The sequence below is a fragment of the Ranitomeya imitator genome, chromosome 2 (genome assembly GCF_032444005.1).
Source record: "Ranitomeya imitator isolate aRanImi1 chromosome 2, aRanImi1.pri, whole genome shotgun sequence".
Taxonomy (NCBI): domain Eukaryota; kingdom Metazoa; phylum Chordata; class Amphibia; order Anura; family Dendrobatidae; genus Ranitomeya; species Ranitomeya imitator.
The window spans coordinates 446,814,975-446,831,376 of NC_091283.1; the positions used below are offsets into that span (position 1 = coordinate 446,814,975).

General features: G+C 45.3%; 1 protein-coding gene across 3 annotated transcripts in view; it reads left to right on the plus strand.

The window, feature by feature from the left end:
- The first annotated feature begins 202 nt into the window (after positions 1-202).
- The window catches only part of TTLL9 (tubulin tyrosine ligase like 9), a 33,172-nt gene continuing 16,972 nt past the window's right edge, over positions 203-16,402 (plus strand). Inside the window, exons 1-8 of one of the 3 annotated variants that reach the window (XM_069751020.1) lie at positions 203-322; positions 6,430-6,476; positions 8,672-8,764; positions 10,515-10,626; positions 10,711-10,896; positions 15,881-15,949; positions 16,030-16,120; positions 16,292-16,332. In XM_069751020.1, coding sequence (XP_069607121.1) covers positions 308-322; positions 6,430-6,476; positions 8,672-8,764; positions 10,515-10,626; positions 10,711-10,896; positions 15,881-15,949; positions 16,030-16,120; positions 16,292-16,332 — 654 coding nt within the window. In that variant the 5' untranslated portion in view covers positions 203-307. Of the gene's footprint in view, positions 323-4,661; positions 5,140-6,429; positions 6,477-8,671; positions 8,770-10,514; positions 10,627-10,710; positions 10,897-15,880; positions 15,950-16,029; positions 16,121-16,291; positions 16,333-16,402 lie in introns of those variants that run through there. The other 2 variants (XM_069751021.1, XM_069751019.1) reach the window with 2 other exon arrangements.

The window sequence follows — 16,402 nt, forward strand, 5'->3', positions numbered from 1 at the left end:
GGTAGAACCTCTGTGGTGTGCGGCTGCAGAGTGCTCCCAGTGTGTACAGGTAGAACCTCTGTGGTGTGCGGCCGCAGAGTGCTCCCAGTGTGTACAGGCGCTGACTACACAACTACGCACTGCCCACCAACACAATGTCTGCCACTGCCGGGCGGCGACACATTTCCGGGCAAAGCGCGCACTTCCTGTTTCGCAGGCACCTACACGTCACGTGTTCTTCTCCAGTCGTCATGGGAACAACTAAACCTCTGCTGTGTTTTGCGTCTGTTTACAGTCCCGTAGTTGCGGTCAGCGCCAGCAGCCAGCAATGTCCAGAGGAAAGGTCAGTGCGGACAGGTGGGCCTGCGGGGTCTCGGTGCCCCTACTATAGGTGATGCGGCACCTGTATAACGCTCCAGCACGATGTGTGTCCGCCGCTCCTGCTCACGTGACCATATGTTAGGTCTGGGGAGCGGAATAATGCGATCAGCCATAGAATCCCCAATAGTGGAGCGGATGTGATAGATAATAGTGTCACCGACAGTGCCCCCAAAACAGAGTCAGCCACAGTGCCCCCCCAACAGTGACATCCACAGTACCCACATAAGTGACAATCACAGCGCCCCCATAACATTGACAGCTACATCGCTCCATAACAATGACAGCTACAGCGCCCCCATAACAATGACAGCTACAGCGCCCCCATAACATTGACAGCTACATCGCTCCATAACAATGACAGCTACAGCGCCCCCATAACAATGACAGCTACAGCGCCCCCATAACAATGACAGCTACAGCGCCCCCATAACAATGACAGCTACAGCGCCCCCATAAAAATGACAGCCACAGCGCCCCCATAACAATGACAGCTACAGCACCCCCATAACATTGACAGCTACATCGCTCCATAACAATGACAGCTACAGCGCCCCCATAAAAATGACAGCCACAGCGCCCCCATAACAATGACAGCCACAGCGCCCCCATAAAAATGACAGCCACAGCGCCCCCATAACAATGACAGCTACAGCGCCCCATAACAATGACAGCTACAGCGCCCCATAACAATGACAGCTACAGCGCCCCATAACAATGACAGCTACAGCGCCCCCATAACAATGACAGCTACATCGCTCCATAACAATGACAGCTACAGCGCCCTATAACAATGACAGCTACAGCGCCCCCATAACAATGACAGCTACAGCGCCCCATAACAATGACAGCTACAGCGCCCCATAACAATGACAGCTATATTGCCCCATAACAATAACAGCTACAGCGCCCCCATAACAATGACAGCTACATCGCCCCATAACAATGACAGCTACATCGCCCCATAACAATGACAGCTACGGCGCCTCCATAACAATGACAGCTACGGCGCCCCCATAACAATGACAGCTACGGCGCCCCCATAACAATGACAGCTACGGCGCCCCCATAACAATGACAGCTACGGCGCCCCCATAACAATGACAGCTACAGCACCCCATAACAATGACAGCTACAGCGCGTCCATAACATAGTAACATAGTAACATAGTTAGTAAGGCCGAAAAAAGACATTTGTCCATCCAGTTCAGCCTATATTCCATCATAATAAATCCCCAGATCTACGTCCTTCTACAGAACCTAATAATTGTATGATACAATATTGTTCTGCTCCAGGAAGACATCCAGGCCTCTCTTGAACCCCTCGACTGAGTTCGCCATCACCACCTCCTCAGGCAAGGAATTCCAGATTCTCACTGCCCTAACAGTAAAGAATCCTCTTCTATGTTGGTGGAAAAATCTTCTCTCCTCCAGACGCAAAGAATGCCCCCTTGTACCCGTCACCTTCCTTGGTATAAACAGATCCTCAGCGAGATATTTGTATTGTCCCCTTATATACTTATACATGGTTATTAGATCGCCCCTCAGTCGTCTTTTTTCTAGACTAAATAATCCTAATTTCGCTAATCTATCTGGGTATTGTAGTTCTCCCATCCCCTTTATTAATTTTGTTGCCCTCCTTTGTACTCTCTCTAGTTCCATTATATCCTTCATGAGCACCGGTGCCCAAAACTGGACACAGTACTCCATGTGCGGTCTAACTAGGGATTTGTACAGAGGCAGTATAATGCTCTCATCATGTGTATCCAGACCTCTTTTAATGCACCCCATGATCCTGTTTGCCTTGGCAGCTGCTGCCTGGCACTGGCTGCTCCAGGTAAGTTTATCATTAACTAGGATCCCCAAGTCCTTCTCCCTGTCAGATTTACCCAGTGGTTTCCCATTCAGTGTGTAATGGTGATATTGATTCCTTCTTCCCATGTGTATAACCTTACATTTATCAAACAGGTCCCAATACTGACCCCTGCGGTACCCCACTGGTCACAGCGACCCAGTTAGAGACTATACCATTTATAACCACCCTCTGCTTTCTATCACTAAGTCAGTTACTAACCCATTTACACACATTTTCCCCCAGACCAAGCATTCTCATTTTGTGTACCAACCTCTTGTGCGGCACGGTATCAAACGCTTTGGAAAAATCGAGATATACCACGTCCAATGACTCACCGTGGTCCAGCCTATAGCTTACCTCTTCATAAAAACTGATTAGATTGGTTTGACAGGAGCGATTTCTCATAAACCCATGCTGATATGGAGTTAAACAGTTATTCTCATTGAGATAATCCAGAATAACATCCCTCAGAAACCCTTCAAATATTTTACCAACAATAGAGGTTAGACTTACTGGCCTATAATTTCCAGGTTCACTTTTAGAGCCCTTTTTGAATATTGGCACCACATTTGCTATGCGCCAGTCCTGCGGAACAGATCCTGTCGCTATAGAGTCCCTAAAAATAAGAAATAATGGTTTATCTATTACATTACTTAGTTTCCTTAGTACTCGTGGGTGTATGCCATCCGGACCCGGAGATATATCTATTTTAATCTTATTTAGCCGGTTTCGCACCTCTTCTTGGGTTAGATTGGTGACCCTTAATATAGGGTTTTCATTGTTTCTTGGGATTTCACCTAGCATTTCATTTTCCACCGTGAATACCGTGGAGAAGAAGGTGTTTAATATGTTAGCTTTTTCCTCGTCATCTACAACCATTCTTTCCTCACTATTTTTTAAGGGGCCTACATTTTCAGTTTTTATTCTTTTACTATTGATATAGTTGAAGAACAGTTTGGGATTAGTTTTACTCTCCATAGCAATGTGCTTCTCTGTTTCCTTTTTGGCAGCTTTAATTAGTTTTTTAGATAAAGTATTTTTCTCCCTATAGTTTTTTAGAGCTTCAATGGTGCCATCCTGCTTTAGTAGTGCAAATGCTTTCTTTTTACTGTTAATTGCCTGTCTTACTTCTTTGTTTAGCCACATTGGGTTTTTCCTATTTCTAGTCCTTTTATTCCCACAAGGTATAAACCGCTTACACTGCCTATTTAGGATGTTCTTAAACATTTCCCATTTATTATCTGTATTCTTATTTCTGACGATATTGTCCCAGTCTACCAGATTAAGGGCATCTCTAAGTCTAAGTTCACATTAGCGTTGCGCCGCTGTTGCGTCGGCGACGCGCCCCTATGTTTAACATAGGGGACGCGTGCGTCTTTTTGGTTGCGTTTTTCGCCACGTGCGTCGTTTCCGACGCTGGCGTCGGACGCACGAAAACGCTACAAGTTGCATTTTCTGTGCGTCCGATTTTGGTAAAAAACGACGCACGCGTCGCAAAACGCGCGCGTTTTTGCGCGCGTTTGCGCGCGTTTTTCGATGCGTCGCGCGTTGCGTCGCCGACGCAGGGCAGCGCAACGCTAGTGTGAACGTACCCTAAGCTGGTCAAACTTTGCCTTCCTAAAGTTCAGTGTTTTTGTGACTCCCTGACAAGTCCCCCTAGTGAAAGACAGGTGAAACTGTACAATATTGTGGTCGCTATTTCCTAGATGCCCGGCCACCTGCAGATTTGTTATTCTGTCAGGTCTATTAGATAGTATTAGGTCTAAAAGTGCTGCTCCTCTGGTTGGAGTCTGCACCAATTGTGAAAGATAATTTTTCTTGGTTATTAGCAGAAACCTGTTGCCTTTATGGGTTTCACAGGTTTCTGTTTCCCAGTTAATATCCGGGTAGTTAAAGTCCCCCATAACCAGGACCTCATTATGGGTTGCAGCTTCATCTATCTGCTTTAGAAGTAGACTTTCCATGGTTTCTGTTATATTTGGGGGTTTGTAACAGACCCCAATGAGAATTTTGTTACCATTTTTCCCTCCATGAATTTCGACCCATATGGACTCGACATCCTCATTTCCTTCGCTAATATCCTCCCTTAAAGTGGACTTTAGACAAGACTTTACATAGAGACAAACCCCTCCTCCTCTCCGATTTTTACGATCCTTTCTAAACAGACTGTAACCCTGTAAGTTAACTGCCCAGTCATAGCTTTCATCTAACCATGTCTCGGTTATTCCCACTATGTCAAAGTTACCTGTAGATATTTCTGCTTCTAGTTCTTCCATCTTGTTTGTCAGGCTTCTGGCGTTTGCGAGCATGCAGTTTAGAGGATTTTGTTTTGTTCCAATCTCCTCACTGTGGATTGTTTTAGAAATGTTCTTACCTCCCTTCTGAGTATGTTTTCCTGGGTCTTCTTTGTTCAAGTCTAATGTTTTTCTTCCCGTCCCCTCTTCTTCTAGTTTAACGCCCTCCTGATGAGTGTAGCGAGTCTTCTGGCGAATGTGTGTTTCCCAGGTTTGTTGAGGTGTAGTCCATCTCTGGCGAGGAGTCCATCGTACCAGTAATTCACACCGTGGTCCAGGAATCCGAATCCTTGTTGTCTGCACCATCGTCTTAGCCAGTTGTTTGCATCAAGGATCCTGTTCCATCTCCTGGTGCCATGCCCGTCTACTGGAAGGATAGAAGAAAAAACTACCTGTGCATCCAGTTCCTTTACTTTCTTCCCCAACTCTTCAAAGTCTTTGCAGATTGTCGGTAGGTCTTTCCTTGCCGTGTCATTGGTGCCAACATGTATCAGAAGAAATGGGTGGACGTCCTTGGAGCTGAAGAGCTTTGGTATCCTATCGGTCACATCCTTGATCATCGCACCTGGAAGGCAGCATACTTCTCTTGCAGTTATGTCCGGTCTGCAGATGGCTGCTTCTGTGCCTCTCAGTAGTGAGTCTCCCACCACCACCACTCTTCGTTGCTTCTTGGCTGTACTTTTTGCTGTCACTTGTTGCTGTATGCCCTTTTGTTTTTTGCTTGCTGGTATTGCTTCATCCTTAGGTGTGCCATCTTCATCCTCTACAAAGATTTGATATCGGTTCTTCAGTAGTGTGGTTGGTGATTTCTCCATGGTCTTCTTGCTTCTTTTGGTCACATGCTTCCACTCATCTGCTTTTGGAGGTTCTCTGACACTTTTTTCACCTTCTGTGACCAGTAGAGATGCTTCTGTTCTGTCTAGAAAGTCTTCATTCTCTTTGATGAGTTTCAAAGTTGCTATTCTTTCTTCCAGACCCCGCACCTTTTCTTCTAAAAGGGCCACTAGTCTACACTTCTAACAATGACAGCTACAGCGCCCCCATAACAATGACAGCTACAGCGCCTCCATAACAATGACAGCTACAGCGCCCCATAACAATGACAGCTACAGCGCCTCCATAACAATGACAGCTACAGCGCCCCATAACAATGACAGCTACAGCGCCCCCATAAAAATGACAGCCACAGCGCCCCCATAACAATGACAGCTACATCGCCCCATAACAATGACAGCTACAGCGCCTCCATAACAATGACAGCTACAGTGCCCCCATAACAATGACACCTACAGCGCCCCCATAACAATGACAGCTACATCGCCCCCATAACATTGATAACCACAGAGCCCCCATAACAGTGAAAGCCACTGAACCCATATAATGGTGCTTGCAATAGTGCCCCCATAACAGAAATATGTGCACTACCCCATACCAAGCACAGCCACATTACTCCCTTGACAGAGGTAACCATAGTGCCCCCATAACAGAGCCCGAACAGAGAATGAAGGGCAGCAGCTTTCTTGTATATACTAATTCAGTTTTTCATCATTCTCGGATCTCTGCCTACTGTCAGTGAATAGGAACACACTTGTGAATAACTCTTCTGATCTAGTCCTTCCCTCACAGCTGATGGACTCGTTACAGTGTCTCAGGGTCCGGAGCAGCGTGGAGCCGGGCTTCCAGGAGAGGATTTGGGCTTGTGCTGCTGTGTTTAGCACAGACCTTTACCTGTTCTGATACACTGTATAAACCCCATCACTCTGTTATCAGGACACAGCAGAACGTCCTGCACACTGACAGCAAGCAGTGATCCTGAAAATGGCGAAGAAATGATACAGCAAGTCTATGAAAAACCTTCTTTATACAATGGCTATGAGACCGAACCGGTTCTTTCTGACGTCCTTTTACTTTTCATTTGCATCAGGTCCCTACAAACAAGAATCAATATGGCTACCAGCGGCAGAAGGAGCGGTGAGGATGGAAAAATGCTGTAATCCTTCCATATCAGGGGGAACACAACTCTCACCATCACATCAGTCCATATCAGGGGGAACACAACTCTCACCATCACATCAGTCCATATCAGGGGGAACACAACTCTCACCATCACATCAGTCCATATCAGAGGGAACACACTCTCACCATCACATCAGTCCATATCAGAGGGAACACACCTCTCACCATCACATCAGTCCATATCAGAGGGAGCACAACTCTCACCATCACATCAGTCCATATCAGAGGGAGCACAACTCTCACCATCACATCAGTCCATATCAGAGGGAACACAACTCTCACCATCACATCAGTCCATATCAGGGGGAACACAACTCTCACCATCACATCAGTCCATATCAGAGGGAACACAACTCTCACCATCACATCAGTCCATATCAGAGGGAACACACTCTCACCATCACATCAGTCCATATCAGAGGGAACACACCTCTCACCATCACATCAGTCCATATCAGAGGGAACACACCTCTCACCATCACATCAGTCCATATCAGAGGGAACACAACTCTCACCATCACATCAGTCCATATCAGAGGGAACACACTCTCACCATCACATCAGTCCATATCAGAGGGAACACAACTCTCACCATCACATCAGTCCATATCAGAGGGAACACAACTCTCACCATCACATCAGTCCATATCAGAGGGAGCACACTCTCACCATCACATCAGTCCATATCAGGGGGAACACAACTCTCACCATCACATCAGTCCATATCAGAGGGAACACACTCTCACCATCACATCAGTCCATATCAGAGGGAACACAACTCTCACCATCACATCAGTCCATATCAGAGGGAACACACCTCTCACCATCACATTAGTCCATATCAGAGGGAACACAACTCTCACCATCACATCAGCTTGCCCTTGTGACAACCTTGTAGGACGGCAGTTTTATCTCCGTGATGCATCATGTAAAAGCTCCATATCTTCCCCTTCAGGCTGGAGCTGATGTACGAGGAAGACTAAATTCACACATCTGTATTCATGATCCGAGTTTCAGCCATAATTTCTGGCCCGGCTCAAGATTTCCAGGCCTATCAAGCTTTAGGCTGCCGTCACACTATCAGTATTTTACCTCTGTATTTGTAGCCAAAACCAGCAGTGGGTGATAAATACAGAAGTGGGGCATATGTTTCTATTATACTTTTCCTCTGATTGTTCCACTCCTGATTTTGGCTACAAATACTGAGGTAAAAAACTCACCAAACACTGATAGTGTGACCGTGGCATTAAGTTCAGCTTAGGAGACCAGCGATTGGGATGGAAACTGAGGCTCGATCACCTGATAATACAGAGCTATAAATCTATAATAGGCGCCATTATAACTTTAGTGGTCGGAAACGGGCCCCTCACCTCTTGGGCCCCTGGGTGGCTGCACCAATGATATGTCTGCCTCTGCCTAAGATGTATGGAGAGGACAGGTTACGGACTCTAGGGGGAAAGGTGAATGAATCAGGCAGCAGATTGGAGGGGGTAAAAGTGTTAGGAGGTCGACCACAGAGGAGGAAGTTGCAGTAATCTAGGCGGGAGATGATGAGTGCTTGCACAGGCAATCTTTGCAGATTTGAGAAATGTTTTTAGACAGCAGTAGGTGGTAAGGGTCTGGTTGTGCATTCCCAGGTCACCGTGAACAACGGACTTGTGAAACTGAGAAAATGTGAAGCCATTTAAGGGGCTTTTCCCTTTTCAGAAAATCCCAATCCCAGTCAGTTAGCAGCTTATAACTAAGCTCAGCGACTCTGCTAGTGTACACAGAATGCCCCCATTATAGGCGATGGGCTCACTGATTGGCGGCCATGCTGTCTTCATGATGTCAGCACTGCGGCCAAATCCAGACATCAGGAGCAGTGGCAGAGACTCAGCGCAGAACATGGGGAGGGTGAGGAAGGCACTTTTTTTAATAGAACAAACTTCACACAGTTAGTTAGGGGAAAGATGCATTGTAACAAATCCTCAGCAGTGAGATAGAAGCAACACTGTTCCCTTTGAATGACAGCAAGCATAGATCTTGAAAAGTGTGAAGAATTGAGAAACATAGTGTAAATTTGCAGAACCTCCATTATACACCGATGACACTCTAGAGAAAACTGGAACAACCCTTTAAGGTCCAAAAATGTGTCTGTTTTCGTGCAGAGAGCCCAGATCCTGCATCCGGTACAAGTGTGGCCTCATCAACACCATCGCGGATGTGCTGAGACAGAGGCCTGGATGGACGGAGGTGAAGGAGTAAGGTTTGGGTGTACTCTGCTGTAGTCTGTCATTGCTCACATTAGGCTTGTGTGAAGCCTTCAGAAAGCTCCATGTAGAGTGGATAGTCTGGCATTGTCTTATGCTGAGTATGCTGGATTAACCCTTTACCTACATAGGACCAGTGCGGACTACTACTGCTGCTGGGTTTAGTACGAGATTGTCATTTTTACTTTGTGCAAAAATCCTGAAGTATTGTAGCACATAGAGCAAGCAATCGTAAGATCGCAGGCTCAAGTCCCCTAGGAGAACTAAAAAAAGGCAACATAGAAATATCCTCATGTGAAGAACATGGGGGAATATAATTTCATGCCAATCGACTGCATCATATCCGGTCTGAGATTTTATAGACCTCCTTCAAAGTGTGAAGCTGAGTGAGACAAGACACCTTGCTCAGCAAGTGGTCTAGCTTAAAAAACTCCAAGTGGAAAAGCTCACCCTCCCCCTACCCCCACCCCCCCAGCAGACCAGCTGGTACTGAGGCCTTTCTGACAGGATGAACCCCTGCTAGGAGCCCAAGCTGCTTAACTGCTTCAAAGACCCCCCATACATAAGGGAGCTGTAATTTCATAAGATGTTATGGAGTTATCATACGTCCTAGTCATATACCTTTTTTTTAGATCTCGGGAACAAGCCGAACGCCTGCCGGGGTCTCGACCCATTTTAGTACCCTAGGGTGGGGAGGTTAGTAGAATGGCTAGTAGAAGCCAGGTAGCAAAGTCATGTTGGTATCCAAACGTAAAGGGGGCCTGGACGGATCCTATGACCCGTTGAGAAGTTATGATCCATGATTGGTTTTGGAGTTTCGGCTACCAGACCTAAGAGGAGGGAAACTAGGACCATCCCAGAGGCAGGAGTGACAGACCAAGGGGTTAATTGCGCGTGGGAGGCTGTGGCCCTTGGTCTCTTCTAAGGAAGGTCACGCCATGTGTATCGTGTTGGAAAAAACCAGAAACCTTTGCCGCCCTACACTTCCCAAGTGGCTGACCTTTGTATCATCTGCTTATACTTATTGTACTACCTCCTCTATTTGCTTTTCTTGACCGCTGTATATGTATATCCGTTGTGTGCATTGTCTCTAGATCCCAGCAGGTGAGAACAATCTGCAGATGCAGGGTGGTGTATCACAGGTAACGCTATCCCCCAGTAGATATGAAACCATGCGAAGTCGCCGCTGCTGTGGGCTAAGAGGGAGGTATGCGCAGTCAGCCTGATGAGTGGAGGGAGCACGTGAGATTGTTCTCACCTGCTGGGATCTATATACCTTCAGGCCTCTTTTCTGATAGCACCATCTGGGCCATATTCCCCTGTGTCCATGGACCGATACTATCACCTGAATTTCATATAGCTCCAGGCTTTTTTCTGATGCAATGTAGTTTCAATTATTGGGGCTCCTTCAACATACTAGTTATCTAGCACACTGATGAAGGTCCAGTTATGACCGTAACGTTTGTGTTACTGTATGTATAATAAACCCCAATTTTGCATCACAACACGTCCGGAGTGTGCCAGTCACTTATTATCTATATACTGTGCTGTAACATAATCGCATGTTTCATGTGCAGTTAATAAATGTGCTTGATGTTTTCCTGAGTATATAACATTTTTTTTTCAAAAATGGCACCCGCTGCACCTGCGCAGTAGCAGCTATCGGTGTCTATAGAGGTGATCCGATAGCAATATCTCTGTATATCTCTCATTTTGCTGCACTTCACAATCCATTTTACAGCGATGGAGAGTGGGATTTCTACTGGTGTGATGTCGGCTGGCTGCGCGAGAACTTCGACCACATTTACATGGAGGAACACGTGCGCATCTGCCACTTCCGCAACCACTACGAGGTGACGGTCTGACTCTGCAGTGTCGCAAATTTGCCCATGAGCACGACAGCCGCCATATTCACATTCTGCCGTCTCTTCTACTAGCTGACCAGGAAGAACTTTATGGTGAAAAATCTCAAGCGCTTCCGGAAGCAGCTGGAACGAGAATCCGGTCGCCTTGAGGCCTTAAAATGCGACTTCTTCCCCAAGACCTTTGAGCTTCCAGCAGAATATCATCTGTTTGTAGAAGAGTTCCGCAGAAACCCCGGCATCACGTGGATTATGAAGCCTGTAAGTGGGGCAGTAAAGGGGTCCTCACACACAAACCCCACCCATTCAGATCCACGGGACAGTCTCAGAAACGTCTCCAGTAAACTGCTGCATGTAAATATTTCTTTAAATGGAATCTCACCATCTTTTTGCCACCTAATCTGAGAGCAGCACAATATAGAGACAGACCTTGATTCCAGCAATGTGTCGCTAACTGGGGTGCTTGCTGCAGTCTTGATAAAACGACATCAGATTATTATTAGAGGACTAGTAAACCTGCTGCCATGTAGTCCAACCACAACCACCCAAAGATTGGCAGTTTCTGCCTATGCACAGTGTAAACAGAAAGCTGTTAATCAGTGTTTGTTTTTTTATCTTTTGCCCTGTGAGCATCCAGGTTTACATAGCTGAATGGGTGGTCCTATTCTTATCTGCTAAAACTACATTTCCCAGAAGCACCCTGCTTCTCCTCAGTGCTGCAGGCCCCTCCATGCTTCCTGATAGAGATGGATCTCCACATGGGCAATTTTTTATTTATATGAATGAAGTGACCATTAACCCCTTTACCCCCAAGGGTGGTTTGCACGTTAATGACCAGGCCAATTTTTACAATTCTGACCACTGTCCCTTTATGAGGTTATAACTCCGAAACGCTTCAACGGATCCTGGCGATTCTGACATTGTTTTCTCGTGACATATTGTACTTCATGATAGTGGTAAAATTTCTTTGATAGTACCTGCGTTTATTTGTGAAAAAAACGGAAATTTGGCGAAAATTTCGCAATTTTCAAACTTTGAATTTTTATGCAATTAAATCACAGAGATATGTCACACAAAATACTTAATAAATAACATTTCCCACATGTCTCCTTTACATCAGCATAATTTTGGAACCAATTTTTTTTTTTGTTAGGGAGTTATAAGGGTTAAAAGTTGACCAGCAATTTCTCATTTTTACAACACCATTTTTTTTTAGGGACCACGTCTCATTTGAAGTCATTTTGAGGGGTCTATATGATAGAAAATGCCCAAGTGTGACACCATTCTAAAAACTGCACCCCTCAAGGTGCTCAAAACCACATTCAAGAAGTTTATTAACCCTTCAGGTGTTTAATAGGAATTTTTGGAATGTTTAAATAAAAATGAACATTTAACTTTTTTACACAAAAAATTTACTTCAGCTCCAATTTGTTTTATTTTACCAAGGGTAACAGGAGAAATTGGACCCAAAAAGTTGTTGTCCAATTTGTCCTGAGTACGCTGATACCCCATATGTGGCAGTAAACCACTGTTTGGGCGCATGGGAGAGCTCGGAAGGGAAGGAGCGCTATTTGACTTTTCAATGCAAAATTGACAGGAATTGAGATGGGACGCCATGTTGCGTTTGGAGAGCCACTGATGTGCCTAAACATTGAAACCCCCACAAGTGACACCATTTTGGAAAGTAGACCCCCTAAGGAACTTATCTGGATGTGTGGTGAGCACTTTGACCCACCAAGTGCTTCACAGAAGTTTATAATGCAGAACCGTAAAAATAAAAAATCATATTTTTTCACAAAAATTATATTTTTGCCCCCAATTTTTTATTTTTCCAAGGGTAAGAGAAGAAATTGGACCTCAAAAGTTGTTGTCCAATTTGTCCTGAGTACGCTGATACCCCATATGTGGCAGTAAACCACTGTTTGGGCGCATGGGAGAGCTCGGAAGGGAAGGAGCGCAGTTTGACTTTTCAATGCAAAATTGACAGAAATTGAGATGGGACGCCATGTTGCGTTTGGAGAGCCACTGATGTGCCTAAACATTGAAACCCCCCACAAGTGACACCATTTTGGAAAGTAGACCCCCTAAGGAACTTATCTAGAGGTGTGGTGAGCACTTTGACCCACCAAGTGCTTCACAGAAGTTTATAATGCAGAACCGTAAAAATAAATCATATTTTTTCACAAAAATTATATTTTTGCCCCCAATTTTTTATTTTTCCAAGGGTAAGAGAAGAAATTGGACCTCAAAAGTTGTTGTCCAATTTGTCCCGAGTACGCTGATACCCCATATGTGGCAGTAAACCACTGTTTGGGCGCATGGGAGAGCTCGGAAGGGAAGGAGCGCCGTTTGACTTTTCAATGCAAAATTGACAGGAATTGAGATGGGACGCCATGTTGCGTTTGGAGAGCCACTGATGTGCCTAAACATTGAAACCCCCCACAAGTGACACCATTTTGGAAAGTAGACCCCCTAAGGAACTTATCTGGATGTGTGGTGAGCACTTTGACCCACCAAGGGCTTCACAGAAGTTTATAATGCAGAGCCATAAAAATAAAACAAAATTTTTTTCCCACAAAAATTATTTTTTAGCCCCCAGTTTTGTATTTTCCCTAGGGTAACAGGAGAAATTGGACCCCAAAAGTTGTTGTCCAATTTGTCCTGAGTACGCTGATACCCCATATGTGGGGGGGAACCACCGTTTGGGCGCATGGGAGGGTTCGGAAGGGAAGGAGCGCCATTTGGAATGCAGACTTAGATGGATTGGTCTGCAGGCGTCACATTGCGTTTGCAGAGCCCCTAATGTACCTAAACAGTAGAAACCCCCCACAAGTGACCCCATATTGGAAACTAGACCCCTCAATGAACTTATCTAGATGTGTTGTGAGAACTTTGAACCCCCAAGTGTTTCACTACAGTTTATAACGCAGAGCCGTGAAAATAAAAAATCTTTTTGTTTTCCCACAAAAATTATTTTTTAGCCCCCAGTTTTGTATTTTCCCAAGGGTAACAGGAGAAATTGGTCCACAAAAGTTGTTGTCCAATTTGTCCTGAGTACGCTGATACCCCATATGTTGGGGTAAACCCCTGTTTGGGCACACAGGAGAGCTCGGAAGGGAAGGAGCACTGTTTTACTTTTTCAACGCAGAATTGGCTGGAATTGAGATCTGACGCCATGTCGTGTTTGGAGAGCCCCTGATGTGCCGAAACAGTGGAAACCCCCCAATTATAACTGAAACCCTAATCTAAACACACCCCTAACCCTAATTCCAACGGTAACCCTAACCACACCTCTAACCCTGACACACCCCTAACCCTAATCCCAATCCTATTCCCAACTGTAAATGTAATCTAAACCCTAACCCTAACTGTAGCCCCAACCCTAACCCTAACCCTAGCCCTAACCCTAGCCCTAACCCTAGCCCTAACCCTAGCCCTAACCCTAGCCCTAATCCTAGCCCTAATGGTAAAATGGAAATAAATACATTTTTTTTATTTTTCCCTAACTAAGGGGGTGATGAAGGGGGGTTTGATTTACTTTTATAGCGAGTTTTTTAGCGGATTTTTATGATTGGCAGCCGTCACACACTGAAAGACCCTTTTTATTGCAAAAAATATTTTTTGCAATACCACATTTTGAGAGCTATAATTTTTCCATATTTTGGTCCACAGAGTCATGTGAGGTCTTGTTTTTTGCGGGACGAGTTGACGTTTTTATTGAAAACATTTTTGGGCACGTGACATTTTTTTATCGCTTTTTATTCCGATTTTTGTGAGGAAGAATGACCAAAAGCCAGCTATTCATGAATTTCTATTGGGGGAGGCGTTTATACCGTTCCGCGTTTGGTAAAATTGATAAATCAGTTTTATTCTTCGGGTCAGTACGATTACAGCGATACCTCATTTATATCATTTTTTTATGGTTTGGTGCTTTTATACGATAAAAACTATTTTACAGAAAAAATAATTATTTTTGCATCGCTTTATTCTCAGGACTATAACTTTTTTATTTTTTTGCTGATGATGCTGTATGGCGGCTCTTTTTTTGCGGGACAATATGACGCTTTCAGCGGTACCATGGTTATTTATATCTGTCCTTTTGATCGCGTGTTATTCCACTTTTTGTTCGGCGGTATGATAATAAAGCGTTGTTTTTTGCCTCGTTTTTTTTTTTTTTTTTCTTACGGTGTTTACTGAAGGGGTTAACTAGTGGGACAGTTTTATAGGTCGGGTCGTTACGGACGCGGCGATACTAAATATGTGTACTTTTATTGTTTTTTTTTTTTTATTTAGATGAAGAAATGTATTTATGGGAATAATATTTTTTTTTTTTTTTCATTATTTTGGAATATTTTTTTTTATTTTTTTTACACATTTGGAAAAATTTTTTTCTACTTTTTTACTTTGTCCCAGGGGGGGACATCACAGATCAGTGATCTGACAGTTTGCACAGCACTCTGTCAGATCACTGATCTGACATGCAGCGCTGCAGCCTTCACAGTGCCTGCTCTGAGCAGGCTCTGTGAAGCCACCTCCCTCCCTGCAGGACCCGGATCCGCGGCCATCTTGGATCCGGGGCTCGAGCAGGGAGGGAGGTGAGGAGACCCTCGCAGCAACGCGATCACATCGCGTTGCTGCGGGGGGCTCAGAGAAGCCCGCAGGGAGCCCCCTCCCTGCGCGGTGCTTCCCTGCACCGCCGGCACATCGCGATCATCTTTGATCGCGGTGTGCCAGGGGTTAATGTGCCGGGGGCGGTCCGTGACCGCTCCTGGCACATAGTGCCGGATGTCAGCTGCGATAAGCAGCTGACACCCGGCCGCGATCGGCCGCGCTCCCCCCGTGAGCGCGGCCGATCGGCTATGACGTACTATCCCGTCCAGGGTCAGATAAGCCCAGGGCACCTCGACGGGATAGTACGTCTAAGGTCACAGAGGGGTTAAATAGATAAGATCACCCTAAATGGTAAGATTAGTGTTCGTGTCCTATCTGTGGACGTATTTAAAGAGGTTCTCGACTTTGGACAATACCTACCTACTGGAGACCTTTAGTAATATACAGTATATGGAACCCTGTGAATAAGTGGTAATTTCTGTGCAGCTCCAGGGTATGAGGCTTTACACAGTGCCATTCAATCAGTAGACTGTCAGGGTAATGCGGGACAGACAAGGCTTCCAAGAGATGGGCTGAACTGCTGATATTGCCATACTGTCTCATGAGACGCATGTATAATTGTCTTTTCCCATAGGTGGCCAGGTCACAGGGGAAGGGGATTTTCCTTTTCCGGAAGCTGAAGGACATCATGGACTGGAGGAAGGTGATTGTGGGATCCTGTAGACAGGGAAGATGATTTTTACTTCGTAAAATGTGATATCCACTCATTTCTGTATTATTCAGGATGGCAGCCGCTCAGATGAGCAGAAAGACGAGCTTCCTGTAGAAAATTATGTGGCTCAGCGCTATATCGAGAATCCATATTTAATAGGAGGCGAGTTATGCTTCTGCTTGTAGCGTGGACCCTTACTGCTCCCCACCATACCGGACGTGTGCCTACTTACCATTGGGGTCTGCCGCACATACACGAGATCTTCTGCATACAGTCTACTGGAAATTACATAGGCTGTTGTACACACTACATATGTGTCTGCTTCATTTACAGGGAGAAAATTTGACCTGCGGGTATATGTCTTGGTGACATCGGTAAGATCTGTTCCTTGGCATAAGATTTCTTCTAACTATTGTGCAGACATGATGTGTTTTCTGTAAACTG